General features: G+C 38.0%; 1 protein-coding gene across 11 annotated transcripts in view; it reads left to right on the forward strand.

Moving 5' to 3' along the window:
* DIS3L2 (DIS3 like 3'-5' exoribonuclease 2) overlaps nt 1-15,037 on the forward strand; it is a 365,476-nt gene that overhangs the window by 119,981 nt on the left and 230,458 nt on the right. For 10 of the 11 annotated variants that reach the window (XR_014080899.1, XR_014080900.1, XR_014080898.1 and 7 more), the window contains one exon: nt 301-535. Coding sequence is in view for 8 of the 11 variants with exons in the window: in XM_081585674.1 (XP_081441800.1) it covers nt 301-535 (235 nt within the window). In the remaining 3 variants the exon portion in view is untranslated. Of the gene's footprint in view, nt 1-90; nt 178-300; nt 536-15,037 lie in introns of those variants that run through there. The other variant, XM_081585676.1, reaches the window with a different exon arrangement.

Consider the following 15,037-nt stretch of genomic DNA (forward strand, 5'->3'; position numbering starts at 1 on the left):
CCTGTGAAGCAGGGTGGTACTTCTGGTATTCAGGTCCTTTGTGGGAGAGGGGATGAAAATGTATGTCAGAAAACTGAGGCATGGATATAGCATTAATCTTGGACATATTGAAGAGCTGGGTTGATCATAAGGCAGTTTGTATATCTGGAAAATAAAGATTCTTTTTCAAACTACATGGTGAGTATCTACTGCTTTCGAATGTGCAGTTTTTTCCTTAGGAAAGAAGAATGAAAACAGAAGAATCTGCACTTTCCCTTTTTCTCCACCAGTGATTTAGCAGAACATTTCAATTTTCTTCAGGTAATTAAACCGGAGAGCAATGACAGGGAAACAGAAGGTGCCTATGAGTCCGATCTCCCCGAGGAGCTCTGTGGAAGCCAGCTCCCACAACAATCCCTGAAAGGCTGTAATGACAGTCCTGATGTCATTATAGAGGTGCAGTTTGATGACAGCGACTCAGAAGATGGACATGGCAACACTCAAAACGCTCTGGTTGATGGTGTTAAGAAACTCTCAGTTTGTGTTCAGGAAAAAAGTGAGTACAGGACTGCTGTCTGACATTTTATTTTGGTAGATTGTTTTAAGTATTGGAATTCTTTCTGTGCTACAGAATTCATCACACAATACAATTGGTGTCTTTCCAGTTTCTAACCTGTGGCAGCTTTTAGGCAAGGGGGATCTTTGACAGGCTTCCAGCTGCTGTTTGTGAGGCAGGGACAAACTGCTGCTGGTGGTTTGTGTGGTCAGTGGTTGCCATTGTCACGTCCTAGTGGGCTTTGCATTGTGTTGGTAGCTCACCTTGACATTCCCGTGATGAGTCCAAGCCCACCCTGTGGTTGGTGGGAACAGAATTAAACCAATCATTAAATCCTTCCCCCAAAAAAGCACTTCATTTTACCCTAGAATTTGCTTTAATTTTAACTCAGTACATTTTGTCCTTAGTGGTGGGAATGAAAAATAAAAAATGTTTGCAAGTGAAAATGTTAGTCACTCAGTTGTGTCCGACTCTTGCAACCCCATGGACTATAGCCTGCCAGGTTCCTCTGTCCTTGGAATTCTCCAGGCAAGAATACTGGAGTGGGTAACCATTCCCTTCTCCAGGGGATCTTCCCAACCTGGGTCTCCTGCATTGCAGGCAGATTCTTTACCATCTGAGCCACCAGGGAAGCCCAGTGGTGGGAATGGATCACCTTACATGTGATAAGTAGATGATCCTTACTGAGTGTTTCGATTGTAAGCCTTTAAAAAAGCCATTCTTATTTTCTCTGATCAAAATTTAAACCATGAGTCCCCTGGATGCTGAAAAAGCAATTGCAGACATTTAGGGGAGGAGCTGTGACCAAAGGCCCTACCTGAGTGCACTCTGAGAAACTTAAGGGAAAGGAGCAAAAATTGGAATATTTCAATGAATAGGTTTCTAGAAGGTTTTAAGTGCAGGGAATATGTTTTCTAGCCAGATTGAATTTTATGTATGTCATGAAATGGAAAAAATTGACCTGGCTAGGCCAACTAGATTATGAGGTTTTTTTTTAATCAGGAAGAAGTTTCTGGCACAGCCCCCATGAAAGGCTGGAAGAAATGCCAGAAGATTACTAAAGGAGGATGTTGAGCAGACACGCTGTGATAGAGACTGGTGAGCACAGTTCTCTGACTCCTGAAGAAAGTTGGAGGTGATTTCAGGAAGTGACTGCATATAAGGGTCGCCCTGTGTCTCAACTGCTGATGAGGGAGTGATCTGGGGCAGCGAGCGTTTTCTAAAAGCATATGTTGTGTTCTGGTGCTGAGTACTGCTCATCCAGAAGGACTTTCCAACTTTGAAATTCTGTCTGAATGAGGAGGCCAGTGCTTTCTCACTGCCCCACCAGGTGTGCTGACCTGAGGACACCCAGATTCTTTTTGTTTTTGTGGCCTGTTTATAGACAGCTAGTGGTTTCACTGTTCGTGGCCCAGCCAATTTCATTTGGTTGTTATTCCTTGAACATTCATTCTTCTGATGTTTCTTCTTTTTCTTTTAAAAATAGTTGGATACTGTGACCCTCTTTTGTACGTACATGTATATCATAACAGCATCAGTACTGTGAGTCATGTCTGTTTTGTGAGAAGACCCTAAATAGTTAAATTGTTTATCAACAAGGTCACCGGGAGAGAGATACTTGAAGGACAAAGCCAAGGGGAGAAGTACTTTGGAACTGATGGGGTAATTATTCCAAAACTATTTAGTGGAATCCTTGCTCAGGTGATTGAAGTTGCAGACCTCAGTAGCCTCTTTTCCTCCAGGCTCCAAGTTGAAGGGTTAAGATGCCTCAGTTTCTCATTAGTGGTTGTTACCAATACAAGGGCAAGAAAGTATTGATGGGTGGAAGTGATGGCAGAACTGATGCCTGGGGTGGATATTAGTAATTCACTTTGCTCCTTGTTTGGGAAATTCTGATGCCAGACCTACTCTTGATTTGTCATCTATTCCTTCCATCTCTGTTGCAAGTAAGTATCATTGAGTGTTTTGCAAGTCCACTGTATGCAGTGTTTTCGTTACTCTTTTTATGGTCTTCCTATCATACTTTTATTTATATTGCTTCCTTACTGGCCCTGACTGAGGGAACAGCCTTAATCCTTCCCTCAGTATCTGGTACCAATTTCTCTTTCCTGCTAGCCTCTAAATAGAGAGTTGGTGAAACCGCATGGCTGTTTCTCATTTCTTGCCCTCTTGATATTTAGGAAAATTGCAATTTGCTCTTTTAAAAATCATGATGTTTTTAGAATATTTCAACCAGCTTCTCTTCTCTGGATAGTATAAAATCTGGTTACAGTTAGGATGTTAGTACTTTTTGCACCATTTAAGGGTTTGAAATTTGTTATTGAAACAAACCATAACCTTAAGAACATCATAAACTTTTCCTACGACTTCTAGAAAGGTTCTTTGCTTTGTCTTCTAGTTACAGATGGATTAGTAATCCTAATTCACACTTATGTGCAGAAGAGGGCTTTTTATTTATTTTTGTTTTAATATCTTTTTTTAAACCTGAAGCAAATGCTATATATTACAGTATGCATTGTATATCCCTCTTTGCCCAGGAAACATTCATATCTTTACTGTAACTACCAATTTCTCTGGTAACTGAGCAAGTAACCTCAGCTGTCTGCAGCAAGTACTTACTATTGCATCCAGAGAAAAGTTTCTCTGAGCATCTCAGACCTACACAATAGTTTCTTCTAGGAAGACAGCATGGATCTGAATCACCCTCAGCTCCTGAGAGAGATGGGCCAAAGACCCGGGTCCCTTTTCTAGGTCCAGGCCCCACAGCCTCTCAAGCTTTTACCATTTGCTAGGCGGTGGCATTATCAGCACAGTAAATGGCCATCTGATCGAGACCAGGGACAACCCAAATAAATATCCTTTGGTATCAAGTATTTGAGTAACAGTCACCTGATTATCCAACTCCTAAGGAGAAAAGAAGTTATGACTGAGTGGTGCAGTAGCTCTTTATCATACATCTTTGGGAACTTTAAGAAGAGTTTTGAATCTTAGCAATGGGAACTTAATCGGGCTGTGACATACTTCTCCTGTTCTCTACCTTAGTAGGGTCTGTCAGAGATCTTGTTCAGTTTCCTGGTCTGGAAGTAGGCTTCTGCAAGTACCCTGAGGGCTCAACATGGGTTTGAATGTAGAGTCGGTGACATTTTCAATTCTCTTTTTTTGTCTCTGGCCACCTTTAGCTCTTTCTTGAAGGGAGAATCCACAGGGAATCCTTGTCCCTTTATGGGGTTTGACTCAATCTGTTACTCCTCCTCCTGTGGCCTGCTGAGGTCAACCTCAGGAATCAGGAAGAGCCCTTTCTTTCACACTTAAAATTCATCTCCTTCCAATGACAGCCCTGTTCAGCGTCTAGGTTTAAGTTGTCTTTCCTTCGATAAAAAGTAACTGTATTTCCCTTTGGCTGAGAAAAGCAGGTCTGTATGATTATTCACCTGTGATACTTTGGGGTTACTGAAATCCCAAGATCCCTAACTGTTTGGAAACCCTTCTTTTCTTCACAGAGAGGAATGGTTGGTCTAGCATAGGATTTGGGTCTTAGGTATACATTGTAGGTCCTGACCATCTGTCTCTGCCTGAATCACACATGATATGAATGCAATGCCCACTTAGTCTAAAAAGCAGGGAAGCAAGAATTCCCACTTTACCCTTCTAGCGTAGGTTTGGACAAGGGTTTGCTCTCTCTCTCTCTGTTTTTAATGATACTTTAAACACTGGCACAAAGCATTGTCCAAAAATTAAATAAATGGCAATTTCCCATCAACCACAATTTTTGAGTGAGTGGGCAACCATTCCTCCCTGTGAAGTCCTCAAAAGAAATATATGAAACAAGGATAAAGCAATGCAGAGGAGCACTTCTTTATTAACTAAGGTGTTGACCAAGGCAGAGTGATTACACCAGTCTATACTCTCACCAGCAATTCATGAGGCTTTAAAAATATTTTTTTTATTTTATTGAAGTATAGTTGATTTATAATGGTATATTAGTTTCTGCTATACAGTGAAGTGATTCAGTTATACACACACACACATATATGTGTATGTATATATACATTCTTTTTTCATATTCTTTTCCATTATGGCTTACTATAGGATATTGAATATAGTTCCCTGTGCTATATCATAGGACCTTGTTGTTTATCCATTCTATAGAAAATAGTTTGCATCTGCTAATCCCAAACTCCCAATTCTTCTCTCTTCCACCCCACCTCCCCCTTGGCAACCACAGATATATTCTTTATATCTGTGAGTCTGCTTTGTGGAAATTCATTTATGTCATATCAGTCCTGGGTGTTCATTGGAAGGACTGATGTTGAAGCTGAAACTCCAATACTTTGGCCACCTCATGCGAAGAGTTGACTCATTGGAAAAGACCCTAATGCTGGGAAGGATTGAGGGCAGGAGGAGAAGGGGATGACAGAGGATGAGATGGTTGGATGGCATCACCGACTCGATGGACATGGGTTTGGGTAGACTCCGGGAGTTGGTGATGGACAGGGAATCCTGTCGTGCTACAATTCATGGGGTCGCAAAGAGTCGGACATGACTGAGCAACTGAACTGAACTGAAATGAACTTAGAGTCCACATATAAGTGATATCATATGGTATTTGTCTCTCTTTTTCTGATTTACTTCACTAGTATGATAATCTCTAGGTCCATTGATATTGCTGCAAATGGCATTATTTCACTCTTTTTTAAAAAAAATTATTTTTTAATTGAAGGATACTTGCTTTACAGAATTTTGTTTTCTGTCAAACATCAACATGGATCAGCCATAGGTATACATATGTCCCCTCCCTACTTCACTCTTTTTTTTATGGCTGAGTAAGTAGTATTCCATTGCGCGCGCGCGCGTGTGTGTGTATACACATGATATCTTCTGTATGCATTCATCTGTCGATGGACATGTCTTCCTATGTCTTGGCTTTTGTAAGTAGTACTGCTGTGAACAATAGAGATACATGTATCTTTTTGAATTATGCTTTTGTCTGGATATATAATCAGGAATGGGATTGCTTGATCATATGGCAACTCTGTTTTTAGTTTCTTAAGCAACCTCCATACTGTTTTCCATAGTGACTGCATTAATTTACATTCCCACCAACAGTGTAGGAGGGTTCCCTTTTCTTCACACCTATGAGGTGTCTTCTGTTTTCTTGTTCCTGCAAACAGTTTTCAAGTTTTTATCCTCTAGAGGTTAAGTTCTGTAAGTTGCCTTTTCATACTGTTTGCCCATTGTTCCATCAGAGTTACTGTTCTATCATTGACTTGCAGGAGTTTCTTGTCTATTCTCTATAATAATCCCTTTTCCATTTTAGGCATTGCAAACAACTTCTGTTTTTCTGTCCTTTAGTCATTCATCTATTAACTTTATGGTGTTTTCATTGAACAAAATTTCTTAATTTTACTGCAGTAAAATTAATCAAATACTTTATAGTTTTTTTAGTTTTTTCCTGTGCTGAGGTCACATATCCCACACAACCTTGATTAACTCCACAGTGTTACCTTTAGCTGAACTTTATGAAGCTAATTCTTTACTGATTGAGAGTATTATTTGGTTTCTCTCCTTTAAATCTATTTTTGTTGTTGAACCATCCTTGAATTCCTAGGATAAATCCTACTTAATCCTGATATATTTTTATTTTTTAAATATAATACTAGATCTACTTAGGTAATATATAGTGTAGGGTTTTTTGTGTTATGTTAAATGGCCCTATCATTTTCTTATCATTATCTGGTTTTTAGAATCAAGATTATATTAGCTTCATGAAGTGTCCTGATCAGTTTTTGACTGTTTACTATTTTCCTGGAACAGCTTGTATAAGAGAGGAATTAAGTGTTCCTTAGAATTTGGTAGAACTCATTGTAAAATTGTCTGCACCTGCTGTTTTTCAGAAGGCGAGATCTTTGCTCTTTCAGTCTCTTTTATACTGATTGGTCTGTCTAATCTCTCTCTCTATTTTTGGTGCCAATTCTGGCATAATTTAAGGGGAATTTATCCATTTGAATTTATGAGCACATAGATATTCCTAATACTCGTTTAAAGTGAAAGTTGCTCAGTCCTCTCCGACTCTTCGTGATCCCATAGACTATACAGTCCACGGAATTCTCCAGAGCAGAATCCTGGAGTGGGTAGCTGTTCCCTTCTACAGGGGATCTTCCCAACCCAGGGATTGAACCCAGGTCTCCTGCATTGCAGGGGGTTTCTTTATCAGCTGAGCCACCAGAGAAGCCCAAGAATACTGGAGCGGGTAGTCTATCCCTTCTCCAGGGAATCTTCCTGACCCAGTAATCAAACCAGGGTCTCCTGCATTGCTGGTGGATTCTTGACCAGCTGAGCTACCAGGGAAGCCCATTAATATTCCTTAATTGTTAAAAAAATTTCCTTGTATCTGTACTCTTGCCTCCCTTTTCATTATGTATTTTAATTGTTTGACCCTTCTCTCTTTTTTCTTAACTCTTGCCTGCCAAAGATCCATCATATTAACTGTGTTGCTAATCCTGTTCGTGACGCCAGTTGTCTTGGGTTCACACCATGCACACTGTTCGCTGAACTCATGGTAGGCAAGTTGTAAGCTAAGAGGCTGGAAGGAGACTCAAGGAACCGTAGGAACTGCAGACATGTTTATTCACTCCTGGCTGGCACGGCAGCCGTAACACAGCCTCACTCCTGGCTGACGCAGCAGCTGTAACAGCAGCCACAGCATAACCATAACATAATAATAACGAAACCATAACATAACCTCATATAACATAACCATGATGTTGCTCCAGTGTAGCCCTGATGCAGTTCATACTGCTGTTCCACACAAAGTAGCCCATGACTAAGCAAGTACCTTGTGATGTGCATGTACAGTGCTGTAAGTAATCTCAGCCATTACACAACCGTGCAAAGTCATTGTTGATAGAACATGGGACGAGAGGGCATGAGAGTGTAGGGTGAGAGAGCCTGACTGGAGCCATCTTGTTAATTTACCGACATTAATCTTTTCAAGGAGCATGATTTTTGGTTGTGTTATTCTTCTGTTTTATTGTTGATGGGATGTTGTTCTTTGTATCATTGATATTTACGCTTATCATAGTTATTTAATTCCTTATTTGGTAGGGTTTCCTTTTTTGCCCTTTTCCCAACTTCTTTTTTTAAAAATTCTTTATATTTAATTAATTTATTTGGCTGTACCAGGTCTTAGTTGCAGCATGTGGGATCTAGTTCCCTGACCAGGGATTGAATCTGGCCCTTTGCATTGGGAGCACAAAGTCTTAGCCACCAGACCACCAGGGAAGTCCCTTCCCAACTTCCTTAGTTTAATAAGTCTTTGCAGCTTTTCTTGTTTCCTTTGAAATGCTTTTAAAACTATAAATTTCCCTCTGAATACTACTTTTGCCATATCTAGGATATACCTGGATATATTTTTGTACATACTAACCATATATGTAGTTACAAATAATAATCACTGATATTTATTGAGCATTAGCTATGTGCTAGGACCTAAGTACTTTATAATTAGTGATTATAACAGATTTCTATATATTAATCTTGTATCCTGTAACATTACTGAATTCGTTTGTCACCATTGGGTGTGATGTTAGCTGAGAGTTTGTCATAAATGGCCTTTATTATATTGATATATATTCCTTCTCTACCAACTTTGATGAGAATTTTTATCATGAATGGATAAGGAATTTTGTCAACTGCTTTTTCTGTGTCTATTAAGATAATCATGTGATTTTTATCCTGTTTGTTAATGTATCGCATTGATTGATTTGCAGATATTGAACCATTCTTGTGTCCCTGGAATACATCCCACTTGATTATGGTGTATGATCCTTTTATATATTGTTGGATTTGATTTGCTAATATTTTGTTGAGAATTTTTGCATCTATGTTCTTCCCAGATACTGACTTGTAGGGTTTTTTTTGTCGTGTCTTTGGTTTTGGTATCAGGGTAATGGTGGCTTCATGGGGGTACTCTGTCCTCTTCACTTTTTTTAGAGTAGTTCAGGGACGATATGTATTAGCCCTTCTTTATATGTTTGGTAGAATTTCCTTGTGAAGCCATACAGTCCTGGACTTTTGTTGGCTGGGAATTTTTTACATTACAAATGCAGTTTCACTGCTAGCAATCAGTGTGTTCAAATTGTTTGTTTCTTCTTGATTTAGTCTTGGCAGTTTGTATGTTTCTAGAAATTTGTCCATTTCTTCTAGGTAATCTAATTTGTTAGTGTATAAGTGTTTGTAGTATTTCCTTATGATTTTTTTTTTTTTATCTCTGTGGTATTGGTTGTTATTGTTCCTCTTTCACTTCTAATTTTGTTTGTTTGAGTTCTCATTTCTTCTTGGTAGGTCTGGTTAGAAGGTTATCAATTTTGTTGATGTTTTTTTTCTTTAAAAAAAAAAACAGCTCTTGGTTTCATTGATCTTTTCTGTTGTTTTTTCATCTCTATTTTATATCCTCTGTGATCTTTATTATTTCTTTACCACTGCTGACTTTGGGTTTTGTTTGTTCTTCTTTTTAGATGGTAGGTTAGATTGTTTATTTGAGATTTTCTTGTTTCTTGAGGAAGGCCTGTATTACTATAAACTTCCCTCTGAGAACTGATTTTGCTGCATCCAATCGAGTTCGGAAAGTTGTTTCCATTTTCGTTTGTCTTGAGGTATTTTCTGACTTCCCCATTGACCCATTGGTTTTTTAGTAACATGTTGTTTAGTCTTTACATGTTTGTTCTTTGCCCGTTTTTCTTTCTGTAATTGACTTCTAGTTTCATACTGTTGTGGTTGGAAAAAGTGCTTAATATAATTTCTATCCTCTTAAATTTGTTGAGATTTGTTTTGTGGTGTAGCATGTGATTTATCCTGGAGAGTGTTCCTTGTGTTCTTGAAAAGATTGTGTATTCTGCTGCAATTCATTCTCATTTTCTCATGTCTGTAAAGTAAGAATCAGTAAGCTGAACTGGCCCCACAGGCCAAACCCAGTCATGTCCACTCATTTATGTATTCTCTACATCCACTTTCAGGCTACAAAAAGAGTTAAGTAGTTGTGACACAGAAGTCTGTCTCTGGGTATCCCACAAAGCTGGAAATACTTACAGCTTATTTAAATCTGTAATTCTCAGGTTGTTTGGTCTCAGGACAATTCTATGTTCTTAAGAATTACTGAAGACTCCAAGGTGCTCTTGTGTATGTAGGTTATATCTATCAATATTTCTGTATTTAAAATGAAAACTAAGAAAGCTTTAAAATATTGCAAAATAAGTGTACTTGCTTGTACAAGTACACAAGTCTACATTTAAGAAAAACTTCAGAGTTTAAAATAGTGATTTAAAATTGGGTATTAGTGAGGTTAATGAGATTATAGTAGATAAAACAACAGTCAAAATCCAGAGGCAAAAACTGGAATTAACATCTAAAATGTGCTTGTTTATACTTTAAATTGATTATCTTAGAAAATTCTAGAAAACACAAGATACATCAGCACACATTCCAGTAGTCATTAGAGCAGGGGGTAGCAAAGGTATTCTGTAAAGGGCCACATTGTAAGTATTTCCAGCTTTGTAGGATACCCGGAGACAGACTTCCGTGTCACAACTACTTAACTCTTTTTGTAGCCTGAAAGTGGATGTAGAGAATACGTAAATGAGTGGACATGACTGGGTTTGGCCTGTGGCGCCAGTTTAGCTTACTGGTACTTATTTTACAGACATGAGAAAATGAGAGTGAAAGAGACAAATAATGTCTTAGTATTATTATGAAGAGTCTTGACCTTGTGAATCCTTTGGCAGGATCTCAGACCACTCTTGTAGAACCATTGGCTTAAGTTATTGAAATTGATAGTTGATGCTGAACAAGACTTCAGTGAATGTTTTAATTATATATTGTTAGGAAATGCAGCACTGCTTCAGTTCCTTAGTTTCTTGTGGTTATTGGATTGGTTTCTTTGTCCATGTATTGGTACTTAAAATAATTTGGATAAAAATTTATTGCCTCAATCCTTTTGCTCAATTGTGTGGTCTTCTTTGGGGACTGTTTGTTCCCTGTTTTGACTATAGCGTGATCTATATATGTCTTGGTTTATCAAACCTGTTCACAGTGTGAATTGCAAAATCTTTACATCCTCTTAATATGTTTAATAGTTTATAGCATTATTGTACTTTAGAAAAAAAACCAATGAATATTTTGTGTTTTTTAGTATTAACTTGAAAGGAAATTTTTTCCAGCAATTTCCTACATATAATCATTGATGCAATAAGAAAGCTATTGGTGTTGTTTTGTCTCTTTAAACTAGATACCTTAATGAATGCTCTTATATTTTCAATAATTTTGTCGTTGGTGGTTTTGATTTTCTAGGTATAAAACAATTTTATCTACAAATAATTTTGCCGTTATTGCTCTAATTTTGTGCTTTTCATTTATTACCTCATTGCATTGGCCATTGCTTTAAGAACTATATTACATAATGGTGGTGAATGCCTTCTTCCGACTTTAATAGGAATGCTTCCAGTATTAAACCTTCAGGCACGGTGCTGGTTGTTGGCTTGCGACCTAGTTAACCAAATGTCCTCTTTCTTTTTTACTTAAAGTTTATATGGGAATGGATATTGAATTTTTATTTTAAGTGCCTTTTGAGCTCCTTTCAAGATTTCATTTTCTCCCCTTTGGCTTGTTTACTTGATGATGTATATAACATTGAATAATTCTTACATCCCTCATGCAACCATGACCCTCATTTGGTCATGGTGTATAGCATGTTTTAACATGTAACTCAATTCTGTTTGCTAATGTTTATTTTTGATTTTTGGATTTATAATACAAGATGTGAGTTTCTTCTTATTAGGCAGTCTTTGTTGTGTTTTGGTGTGTGTGCGTATATGCTCAGTTGCTCAGTTGTGTCTGACTCTTTGTGACCCTTTAGACTGTAGCCTGCCGGGCTCCTCTGTCTGTGGGATTTCCCAGGCAAGAATACTGGAATAGGTTGCCATTTCCTCTTCCAGGGAATTTTCTCCACCCAGGGGGAGAACCTGAGTCTCCTGCATTGGCAGGCGGATTCTTTACCACTGAGCCACCTGGGAAGCCCTGTGTCTTGGTATCAGGCTTTGTTAACTTTGCGGGAAGAACTGAGAGCCTTTCTTTTTCTCACTGCTTTGGTGCAGTTAGAATAGCATTGAGAAGGATGAAGTGTTCCTGGTACTTGAACCATTTAAAGAACTGATGGTTGCAATATGGGTTAGGACTTTATCTGGCAGCTTTTTCCATGTCTAATGATTGTTTGTTTCTGTTGGGTTTTCCCTTCTTCTTGTGTTAATGTTGATAATTTGTATTTTTCAGGAAAATTATACATTTTAGCACCTATTCTAATATTAATATTTTAGAATAGAGTTGTACAAAGTTTTTTTCAATTAATTTCCTCTGCATCTATAATCAAACCTTTCAGTTTGCCCCTAATTTTTTATTACACTAGGAAGGGACGTGTCTGTTTTTTAGTAGAGATTGATTTCTCCTATTTTTATTTATTGTCAGTAATCTCTACTTTTATCTTTAGACATGTTAAGTCTGAGGTAGTTAGGTATAGTTGGAAATGTAGGTTGAAGTTCTTGTCGTAGTTTGGCCTGGAAATGTAATTTAAAGAATCATTGGCATCTAGTTAGTTCCTTGAAGAACCCCTCCATTCTAAGGGTTTCTTTAAGGGACTATCAGAGTACAGGGGCCTACCTGTTCACTCCTGCCACCTGAGTTTCCCTCCTTGAAAGAAATAAATATTATCACACTGCTCCCCGCCCTATAGACTCCATAAGAAACTCTTGTAGGTTTAAAAGTCTTCCGTGTGTGTGATAAAATATATATAGCACAAAATTTGCCTTTCTAATCATTTTAAAGTTTACAATTCAGTCCTACTAATTACATTCATGATGTTCAACAGCCATTACTACTATCTAGTACTATCCCCACACTTTTTTAATCATGTTACACAGAAACTCTGTAACAGTTAAACAGTAACTCCCTGTTTAATCCACCCAAGCCTCTGCTAACCACTAATCTACTTCTTCTCTTTAAGTGGTCTATTCTTTTTTTTTTTTTTTTGGTCTATTCTCTATATGTCATATATAAGTGGAGTCATACAGTATTTCTCCTTTTGTGTCTGGCTTATTTCATTTAGTCTAATGTCTTCAAGATTTGTCTATGTTGTCGCATGTATGAGAATATCATTCCTTTTCATGACTGAGTAGTATTTCATTATGTTGAATATGCATTTTGTTTATGGACACTGTTTTGCTTCTACCTTTTGGCTCTTGAATAGTGAATAATGCCGAAATGAGCCTTGGTGTGCAAGTATCTGAGTGAAAGTGAAAAGTGAAAGTCCCTCAGTTGTGTCTGACTCTTTGCGACTCCAGGCCAGAATACTAAATGTATTGTGAAAATGAGCATTGGTGTATGAGTATCTGAGTACCTATTTTCAGTTCAGTTGGAATTATATTCAGGAGTAGAATTGCTGGGTCATATTCTACTACTACCTGCATCACACTACCTACACTACCTACATCAGCTGTTTGAGAAATGTGGGTATTTTTAAAAGAATTTTAAAATCATTAAATACCTAGTGGTTAGAAGGGTTAACAATGATAGAAAACCATGAAGAATCTTGAAATAATGACAGTTACATTTGTTCCTTATTGAAATATAACTGGAGCTTGTCCAGTTCTTTCTCTGGCTTGTTGTTTTCAGTTTCTCCTCTTTTCGTTTTTTATTGAGTCACTCCTACCTATTTTCTCTTTGATATTTCAATGGACCTGGGAAATTGGGGCTTCAGAACATTTTTCTGACATTACAAGTAGTTTATTTTATAGAATATACTCTGCTCCAATCCATTCCTTACAGCACCTAGGAATAGACATATTTGTCAGCCTTTTTTGCTAGCACTTAAACACTAAATTATTGGAATAGAAATTTAAATAAAAGGAAATAATCTGTATTGAGTGCAGTTCATGCTGTTACCGAGAAACAGAAGTTCCCGGGCCTCCAGCAGTCAGTCTCTACATGTGCCTGCCCTTCTCCCAAGTAGAGGTGAATGAAGACTTGAAGGTCTCTGGAGCCACCCACTGCCCCCTGGTTCTTTTAACATCTTTTGCGGTATTACATTCCTAATTCTCTTGCTTGACTTTTAGCTTTATACTTGCCTACCTGGATTACTTAATAATCTACTTTTGGGGGGCTTACAGATCAACATCTTTGTGTGATGGTATCATTTTCTTCCTTTTTCCAGTCATCCTTGTAAACTTTCTTCCAAGTATGTCTATTTAAACCCCTCTCTGGTACCTTCCAGGTTAGGCAAGTCCATGCTAGTGACAAGAATCATATCTGTTTACAGTTACATTACATAAAATTTTGGACCTACTTGAGTCCTACAAGATCAAGTACTCTCCTTGACATGTGTTAGTCTACCCCAGGGGCTTCCCGTGGAGCACTGTTTCATGACAGTAAATGAAAATAGTTCATTTACTTTAAGTAAGACGGCAAGGTCAACTTATTTTACTTTTGATACAAATGATACCAGCCTACCATGGTAATATAGACTTTTCTTGCTGATCAGAGGCTCTAATGAACAGTTGTATGCTTTTGATTAAGAAGTAGGATAACATTAATTTTTGATGCATTTAAGTTACTAAAAACATTACAAAGTGTGAGATCTGAGGCAAAAGTTAATTAAAAATGTATTGTAAAAAATTCTGCTTTGATTAAAAGGTTAGAAACAACTGATCTAGTTCACCCCTTTTGTTTTACAGACGAGGAAACTGAAACTCAGAGAAGTTACTTGGCATGTCCAGTGTCCCACAGGAAGTTAGTGAGTTCATAAAAGAAAAACACCTTATACCTCTAATTACAGCAGATAATTTCTCCAAATGGGTTACATTTTTTGAAGAGTAAATCGTGCCAGATCAGTTTAATTTCTTTCTACAAGAATTTGTTGAGCATTGTTCATTGCCCACCTAGAGTCTATTTCCCTCTTTCCCTTTTGCGTATATACCCAGATTTTCATCTGGACATCTGCCCTTTCCCCGGATTCCTTGAACCCTGAGCTAAGTTGACCCCAGCTGCTGAGTTTTGGTTGCCTTATACCAATTGGTTAAGTTGCTTGGTCACTTTATGCCGATAGGACTTTCTGTACTGTTTAGTACTGTCTCTAGCCACTTAGTCACATGTGGCTATTGAGCACTTGAGATATGTGACTGAGAAACTGAATTTTTAATTATATTACTTGAATGTGGTTTGTGACTACTGCATGGGCACACTGTAGTGTCATACCATTTCCTCTTGTAGGCACATGACCTAAGCTGTCTAATCAGGGTGACTCCTGTTTAGAATTCTGGGATGTAAATAATGTCCTGTGAACACGAAACATGTATCCCTGATTGGTACTGGAAGCTCTCCTATGACTCGCCAAGTGTTGTGGAGGGAAGAGTGAAGAAGCAGAAAAATCTCTGGGCCCCTACAGCCATCACTGGCCTGAGC

Source organism: Giraffa tippelskirchi, chromosome 3 (genome assembly GCF_054371585.1).
Source record: "Giraffa tippelskirchi isolate mGirTip1 chromosome 3, T2T-mGirTip1v1.2.pri, whole genome shotgun sequence".
Classification (NCBI taxonomy): Eukaryota; Metazoa; Chordata; class Mammalia; order Artiodactyla; family Giraffidae; genus Giraffa; species Giraffa tippelskirchi.